At 39.6% G+C, this 8,773-nt stretch overlaps 1 protein-coding gene across 6 annotated transcripts in view; it reads left to right on the top strand.

The window, feature by feature from the left end:
• MTUS1 (microtubule associated scaffold protein 1) overlaps positions 1 to 8,095 on the top strand; it is a 112,295-nt gene extending 104,200 nt beyond the window's left edge. For 5 of the 6 annotated variants that reach the window (XM_035326160.1, XM_035326163.1, XM_035326164.1 and 2 more), the window contains 5 exons: positions 593 to 666; positions 772 to 867; positions 3,494 to 3,610; positions 4,616 to 4,713; positions 5,581 to 5,797. In XM_035326160.1, the coding sequence (XP_035182051.1) occupies positions 593 to 666; positions 772 to 867; positions 3,494 to 3,610; positions 4,616 to 4,713; positions 5,581 to 5,797 (602 nt within the window). Of the gene's footprint in view, positions 1 to 592; positions 667 to 771; positions 868 to 3,493; positions 3,611 to 4,615; positions 4,714 to 5,580 lie in introns of all 6 variants that reach the window. The other variant, XM_035326161.1, reaches the window with a different exon arrangement.
• Positions 8,096 to 8,773: the final 678 nt, after the last annotated feature.

Below are 8,773 nucleotides of genomic sequence, written 5' to 3' on the forward strand. Positions count from 1 at the left end.
AGCTTGTTTTTCGGGGGGGGGGGGTGGGTGGTGGTAAGTGTGCTGTTTTAAATAGTATTGCATCTAATTGATTTAAGAGGTGGTGATTTCCATCCTCCCTCCAACTCTGCTTGGCAGCCATGTTTCCAGTGATCCTTTCACCTCCTTAAAATTGGTGACGCTTCCTCTGCAATTGGAGAGCTAGAGCTAGCTCTTCTGGGTGATATTTCCAGAGTAGGAAAGGAAATCTTTTTATGCAAGTTCCTGGAAGACATTTTTGTTGTTGCATTTCCCTTCAGAAACTCAGCTTTCGTCACATGTGGATCTTGTGTTCAGTTCATCCTTCTGTTGCGTGCAGATGAACGCTTTCAAACTTGACTTGTCAGCTAATGCAATGTGTATGCCAGGGGACAACCAGCAAATCTGAAGCAGCAATGAATAGGGCTGGTGCTTTGTATAGGCTTTGGAGCAGTTTGTGATAAATGAACTTTCAGTGTTGTCACTGACACTGCATCTGTGCGTTACCTGTTTTGGCTTTTTGTGCTTTTTCTTTCCAGAATGAGTTTTCATGTTCTACGCGGTATTAAAAATCTGAAAAAAATATTTTTTGCAGAGCTCAAGAATGCCCATGAATCTGAAAGGAAGTTGCTTGAAGGTTCTTTTAAAGAGAAACACGAATTGCTAGAGGTATGTTAAAGGTTTGCGTCACTGTAACAGTCTAAAACTTTAAAAAGGCATTTTGGGGATGAGCAGTGAATTTTTGGCCTAACTATGCCCATCTTTTCATTTCAGAAAAAAATTCATGAATTAAAATGTGAAAACGAATCTCTGAGTGACAAGCTGAAATTAGAAGAGCAAAAACAAATAGCCAAAGAAAAAGCCAATCTTGTAAGTCCAGATCTTCAAAAGTAAAGCAGACAGTGGGCAGATCTCGTATGCCTGGGTTTATTTTATTGCATAATATGAAAGGTTTGCAATCAAATCTGATAGAGCTCTGATACTTACTGATGTTTTATCTAAATGGATCACCTACCAGAAGTTTTTATCAAGAGCTACAGTATTGCTTATTAACCTTACCATTATAAATATATTGCTTTTCCTCCAAAGGCTGCTGTCATCTGTGATGCTCCTGGGATTAGAAACGTGCTCTGAGAGGAGCCTTCCAAGCACTGGGGATGGCTAGATACAAACATGCTTATCTTTCCAGTGTGACCTGTAGTACTGCTACAGTACTACATGAAGAGAAATTCTATGCTTAAAAAAGTATTTAGAATGTGTTGTTATTGGCACTTTCCAGATTTTGTCAGTTTTGCTACATTAAATGGGCAGTCTGCATTGGTTTCCTGGAAAGCAGGGCACGTGCAAGCGTAATTGGTCTGCATTTTACATGATGGGATAGTGATAATTATAGTGGGGTTGGACATCGCTGATTTGTATGCTTCAGCTACTTAATTTGAGAATTGTCTTCCAGCACACTCCCTGTTTTAAGACTTGGTCAAACAATCAAGTCAGAAATTGAAATAGAGGGACAGGCGTGTACTTGGAAAGAGTATAGTAAGATGGGACCAGAAGGTGAGAAAAGAGGGACAGGTGAAGACCTGATGGGTCAGAGGAGAGCAGAGCAGAACCCCAGTAACGTGACCTCTGTCCAGCTACAGGGAGCCCTTTAGATGGAAAACCATCTGATGGGCATTCACAGAGCTTTGGGAGAGGAAAAGGCCAGAAAAAGACATCTGCTTTGTGTGTAGAAAGTGCAGACTTATGAGGAGCTGCTCTAATTTTCACTGGAATTTAATTTCTTTTTTTCCTCTCTTGCTACTCATCCTAGTGGCAGGGTAGAACGGCAGCCAGAAGAATCTGCAATCAGTGTTGCTGTGAGTGGGAGAGGTGATAGCAAACAGAACATGTTACGTTGCACACTGCACTTAGCAGTTTGAACTGTTATCCCACAGCTATGCTCAGATGTTATTTCAATTTGGAGCAATAGTCAAGTGCCTTTACGCAGCTGCAACTACGCAGTGCGTCCTGGCAGTGTAAGGCGCTTCAGAAGCTTGAGGCTTCTGTACAGAGAGATAAGGATTTGACACAGTGTATTGCTCCGCAGTAAGCGCACATGCTGCACTGCCAGAAATCCCATTAGCCCCTTGAAGATAGAGGTATTTGCACTATCATTTAAATAGCATCAACTTGATATTCCTATCTTTTTGCTAAAATCTTCCTGGGGCCTTTAGTCTTGTTATCTGGCTTTGTGTTCTACTACGAGTAGCTGATGTGGTGGCTGAGATGTAACTCTGAAGATGTTTTAAGGCTCTTTTGGGCAGAAAGAAAAAATAAACTGAATGGACAGCAACATTCACTTACAATTTTCAGGTTTGTTTTTCTCCATAGCTTGTGGGTTCCATTTAAAGCCATAAAAGAGGAATTACGTTGAAATTGCCTCTTTCTCTGAGACAGTACTGCATACCCTCACGCTGACCTTTGTTCAATTTCTACTTTTGAACATGAATTACAAATGCCACAGGCCTTAAAAACAGGCAGCAGAACGGAAGACACAGACAATTGGGACTTCGTGTTACCTGCAAAATGTTCTGGGTCTGTACCTTACAGCCCCTACTCTGCCACGCTCTGTGGACTGCGTCCCACAGAACTGCAAGCATCTCCCTCCAAGTCTTAGGCTTTCTGATGTGGCAATGAAGCTGTTACTCAACGTTGTACATCAGTCTTTTTACCAAAATGTGCTAAAAGAACTTTTGTTTGCTTTAAAGATAAACTTAGTTGTACAATACACTTAATCACTGATTAGCCTCTGTTTGTTTTCCACTCATGGTACCTGGAAAGGGACTGAGACTTGTTCTGTTTCTGTATTTTTGCTTGTGACAAAAAAAATCTAAGTGCTGGCTTGCTGTATCGTAGATAAGTCATAGATGTAAAGCAGTGTAACATACCGTAATATAACAGTAATAATGGAAAACAAAAAATGTTTAATTTCTTCTTATGAGCTAGCTACCTTCAGATACAGAACAGTGAAAGTCAGCTACAGCCAAGTTCACAGCTGTATAAATTGTGTGTGCTTTTTGAACTACTTCAGCACCTGAAAGCTCTTCAAATGTTTATGCTAATTACTTCTTGGGATGGGTTATGAGTAATATGAAATAAATTTTGGAACTCCTAGCCTTAGAGGGAGCCTTTCGGCACTCCTGCAAAACAAGTTTGGCTGTGACAGCTTCAGTGGTTTCCCTTGACTCACAAGGATTTTTCACATGTGTACAAAATGTATTTTCTGAACACCTGCTAAGAAAATCTGTAACTGCCAGTGTAAAATGAAGGACAAACCAAATCAGATTAAAAAGCAGTACTGGATCTTTTTCTCGTTCAAACCTGTCTGACTTGGTATCACTTAGAAAAAGAAATTACAGCCGTCACTACAATTTTTATTTTCTTGCTCTGTCTAAATAGAGAAATAAATTGTTCATGAAATTCAGGGTAATAAGGAAACTTTGTGGAAATCTTTCAGAAAAACCCGCAGATTATGTATCTGGAACAGGAGCTGGAAAGTTTGAAAGCAGTGCTGGAGATCAAGAATGAGAAACTCCATCAGCAGGATATAAAGCTAATGAAGATGGAAAAACTGGTGAGTTTCCCTTGGGGTCTGCTAGTTTTGGACCATGCCCCTGAGTTATGTCCTGGTAATGATTTCAGGCTGGTCAGGCTTGCACGCAAAGATCAATTTTTGTGTTTGTTTAAAAGGAAACATGCGATAACGTGAGACACACTGCAGGTACAATTCCATTTGTATTGGGCTGTAAAGAGGGGGAAGGAATTACCAGATGCTCTAAGTAGCCTTTCCACCTCCTAAGACAACTGCTGGGTTGTATGAACTCTTAATTTGTGGCAGGACAGGGTCCTTATCCTGTGCGGAGCCTTTGAACACTGCTGTAATATTTACTTAGGCAAGATGTTAATGAGAAAGTATAGAAAGAGATTTGGGTACAAGGGCATATGTTCATGCCAGTTTTTCAGTGGTGCACAGCATTGTGTGCTGCCCAGTACCACTGGTCTCCACTTACCAGAAAATTACTTGTAAACCTTCATCTCTTCTGACAGACGTTTGCCACAGCAGAGAAGCCCTTGGAACATAAACCAGTTATTAAATGGTTGTTTTCCTTAACTTTTGGTAACATCTACAGCAATGCAGTGCAATCAGAAAGAACAGGGAGAGTTGTTTATGTAGGGGAACTCTTCAATTCATCACTCTAGTGTGTTACTTCTGGACAGCCTTCAGTCTGCAACAGCTTATAAAACTGCTGCCTGTAACTCGTGGAAGTTACTAGAATCTGCTCATGGAGCAGCATATACCTTAGCCAGTTCCTCTTTATTGGCATCTAATCAGCACAAGTGGCAAAATGCCAGCGTTACACAAGAGTAAGGTAAGTAGGCCTACCTGGCTCCTACAGGATATTCAGCCACGATAGCCAGTCAGTGTCACATGCCTCTGTGGTCACACTGTCTGGTTTTGTGCTTCTTGCAACAAAGTCTGCAACCTCCAGACTAGGACTGTCTGCCGCGTGATAGTTAAGTCAGTAACCTGAATATATGCGTACAGCTTTTAGTTTAAACTGTGACCTTTTGTTCGAAGGTGGAAAACAACACCATCCTAATGGATAAATTAAAGAAGGTTCAGCAAGAAAATGAAGAACTAAAAGCTCGGATGGACAAACACATGGAACTTTCAAGGTGAAAAAGATCTCAGGAGTTTTAGATGTTCTTATTAACCTGGGGAAGGTGTTCCTACGAAAAGAAATCTGTACAAATATTAGTGACCATTTTTTTGTAGCTGTCTGTAGAAGAACACACTCCTCCCTTTCCTGCTTCTGTCTTTACAGATGAGCTTTCTTATGTAGAAAACCAAGCAGAAACAGGCTGTAAGGAAGTAAAGGCTCACCCTTCAGTTCTCCAAAGCAATGTTTCAGGGAGAAAAAACAACTCAGAAATGTCCTCTTACAATAGATTGTTACAGGTTCTTCAAGTACTCCTGGCTTGTAAGCTAAACCTGACTTTACTTGTAACCATTTCAGTTGAGTGACTTGTGCCCAACTTTGATCAGTGGAAAGACCAGTGCATTTTAGTTAGCAATGACAGCAACATTTAACTTGGATAAAACGTGTCTGAGGTTCTCCTAACTTCAACTGCTACTTTAATGGATGGGAAAACCTTTTTAGTTTGAAGGAAACTACAGAAATTCAGGTTCTTTATAGAGTTAAGCCTGAAACAGGACCCAAATACTCCAGTAGGGCTGTTTAGAAGTATTGGTCACTGTAAGCAGGACAAGTCTCACTTCTCAGGTGCTTTTTCTGGCCATCTTCACTGGCCTTTAGGAGTGCTTCTTATTAGAACTTTCTCCTGCTTTTTGCAAGCTACAAGTCTAAATCCAGCAAGGCTGTAAACGTGCTAAATCCTTCTTTAATTCTCACTTTAAGGAAGTAATTTACTTGTAATCAAAGCAAGATTTTATGCAAGCTCAAACTGTTCTTTAACAATTAAGTTCAATACTGTAACCTCCAACTTTGGTTACATTCTCTGATGTAAATTTGTCTTTTGCAGGCAACTTTCTACTGAGCAAGCCGTTTTACAGGAGTCACTAGAGAAAGAATCGAAAGTAAACAAACGTCTGTCAATGGAAAATGAAGAACTTCTGTGGAAGTTGCACAACGGCGACCTATGCAGCCCAAGGAAACTGTCTCCCAGTTCTCCATCCGTGCCTCTTCAGTCCCCACGAAACTCTGGTAATTTCTCTAGTCCTACAGTATCACCAAGATGACATCTCTGAGAGAAAGGGGATTGCATTTCATTTGTGATCTGCAGAACTGATCCTAACTTTAATCACAGGAGCAAAAGCTATATTAGCTGAGTGTGACAACTAAACATAACTGGAAACTTTGGTGCAAAAATGATAAGAGACTAAGAATATGGGAGTGAGACGCTCACGTTGCTTCTCCCCAAAAGACTTGTTTATGACTTCTATGGACAGCGTTGCACAAAGCACTTATAGAGCAAGGAAAGACTTGTTCATTGCCTTTTCACCTAAGAAAAAGCTCAGGGGCTTAGAGATAAAGATCACAACCTTTATAATATGTTCCTTATCACAAACACTTTTTTTAAAGGCTGTGTGTGTGCGTATGTGCGTGCGTGCTGTGGATGGAATGGATGTAACACACTGCGCGTGTGTCTAATGCTGCCTTCTTTGCTGTGTATGTAATAAAGGATAAAAGCTGAAGACTATATACATTGACATGTACTTCCTTAATAACGGTGTCAGTATGCATGCTTTTAGCAAAGAGTACCCTCACACAGAAACGAGGAGAAACTGCCACTAGTAGTGTAGATCAGTTTCTTCTATCTTTCTGGCTTCAGTTCAGTACAAGAGTAGTGCGAAAAGCTTTGTCAATTGTCTCATTAGCGTGTTGGCCCACCTGTGTATGCTATTCTGAATGAACTTTAAGAACAAATTGAATCGCAGCCATATTATGCGTGGATTCTTGGTCTAATATCCATGCACAGCTCCATCTATTATAAGGAGACTTCTTTTTTTTGCAGGTTACAATGGATTTTGGCTTTCAAGTCAACAGGGTCATAATCCAAATTAGAACCAGGGTATCCCCAGAGGTCACAAGTTCTTATTACAGTTGCAGGTTTAGATGCCCAGACCTATCATCTTACCTGAGGAAAAGGAATCACTTATTTTCCCCAAAACAGCATGTCCATTGCTGAGGAAAAACAAGATTTGAAAGCCAAAGAGAAAAATGCAATAAAGTGTTGTTAGGTGATTGCTTAACTCAGTTCTCAAGAAGAATATTAGGTTATCTGTGAATTTCAATGTATCTGGTGACATGTTTGCTTTTCAAGCATTAACATTTGTATTAACATTCATCCCGGTTGGCTAATTTTCCCTGTGGAAGAAGGGGAAGGTGGTAGCTGTGAATAGTTATCTTGCTAATTCTGCCATTCCTTCCCTTTTAGGCTGCAGGATATCGAGTGTTTTTGCCAGTTCCTTTGGCAAAAGATCCTGTACAAGAAATTCTGTAGAGTAGGTGAAAAAAAATTGTCCTGCCTGCTGAAACTGGAGGCTGAGGGTGTCAGCATTTCTGGAAGTGTTATATGCTGAGCTTCAGTTTAAACGAGGTAATCACATAGCTTTGCGACTCCCTTGGTCAGACCTGTTTTAAGATCTCTGCAGCATATCTACTAAACACAGGTTCCACTTAAAATTAGCATTACAGAACTCTGTGCTTACAGTAACCTAGGTTTTACAGTAACACTTCCAGAACCATTGTAGTACTTGTTTTAGTTAATGTTATTATCCATAGAGCTAGTTAACTGTTGTGTTAAATTGCATCTAGGCTTCCCTGTGTTTTCCAGTAGCTTGAGAACAGGAATCAAGGGGATGGGAAGAGTTTAGGGAACTGAACTGGAGAACCACTTCAAACCGTATTACCCAAGACTTGAAAAATCTTGGCTAGTAATGACAAACAAAAAAACAAGACTGTTACCAGTGCTCACACACTAAGTAAACATGTAATAAACTTGTGGCTGACTATTACTTAATTTTACATGATGTGCAAATTAAGGGTGCCATTTTTATGGAACACTATGCTCTCTTAACCCTCCTCTTTAAAGCACTGTACATGCCACTCTTAGTGATGTCAGCACTTAAACTGTTTTCTAGATGTTTCAAATTTAAGCCAAATTTTAGCCCACAGAGGATTTTCATAGTTAAAGTAGAGCTTAGAACATTCTTATTTGTTATGGACAAAGAAGTTTGGTTATATGTATTTGAGCTGAATGCTTAAAAAATAAATTTTTGTACTGACTGAAGGCTTTTTTCTGTTTGTATTAGTCAAATGATCTTTAATCTAAGAAGGAACATTCTTCTAAATACTTAACATTTCTTAGCATCTGTTCAGTACAGCAGAACAGCAATAATGAAGCTTCACTGCACAATTTATTAATGTTCACCTAACCCTTAGAAAATTTTAACTATGCTCTGCCACTCTGATGTACGCAGAAATTATACAGAGCTTGCTTATGATTATTGGTTGTTCAGCTTGAGGTGGCTGTTACAAAAAAAAGAATGGAGATAACATCACAGAATTATGCAATAAATTACTTGAGTATGTTTAGCTTAATCTATGGAGCCAATGTGAATATACCTGGTAAAGGCATCCTAAAGCATTCCTCTTACAAAAATACTCACTGTATTCAGGATTTATTCAGGATTCTGTAAGAAAAGCCACGCAGTTTAGCGATCTAACAAATCAAGTCACAAAAACAGATGTCTAGCACTGTTAAGCACTTTATCGTAGCTGGGATGTCAGAGCCTCAGGTAAAACATTCACAAAGCATACATTCAGATGCTTGAAGATGAGATACAGTATGCCCCTTCATGTAACGGAGAAGGGGAAAGCTTTTCCAGCCTACCAGTACAGAGCAGTAAGTATGGCACAGTAAAGTAATACAAAACTGTGGAGGGCAACTCTAGAGGTAAGTTAACGATACAGCTTGCAAGCAGAACTTTTAACGCTGTTAAGAAGAAACGAGTAATTCTTGTATATCAAAGTCAGACCATGTAAGTACCTGCTTACTGTTTGTTGGTCAGATAGAACTAAATATTCTGTTCATTTCAATATTTGCCTCCATTTAACTGAAGCTATTTCAAGCTTCAATTTTAATACTATATGTTAGCAAAGGCTTTATTTGGGTCCAGTAACTTTTACATATTTCTGATTTCTTTAGCACA

Source organism: Oxyura jamaicensis, chromosome 4 (genome assembly GCF_011077185.1).
Source record: "Oxyura jamaicensis isolate SHBP4307 breed ruddy duck chromosome 4, BPBGC_Ojam_1.0, whole genome shotgun sequence".
Lineage (NCBI taxonomy): Eukaryota > Metazoa > Chordata > Aves > Anseriformes > Anatidae > Oxyura > Oxyura jamaicensis.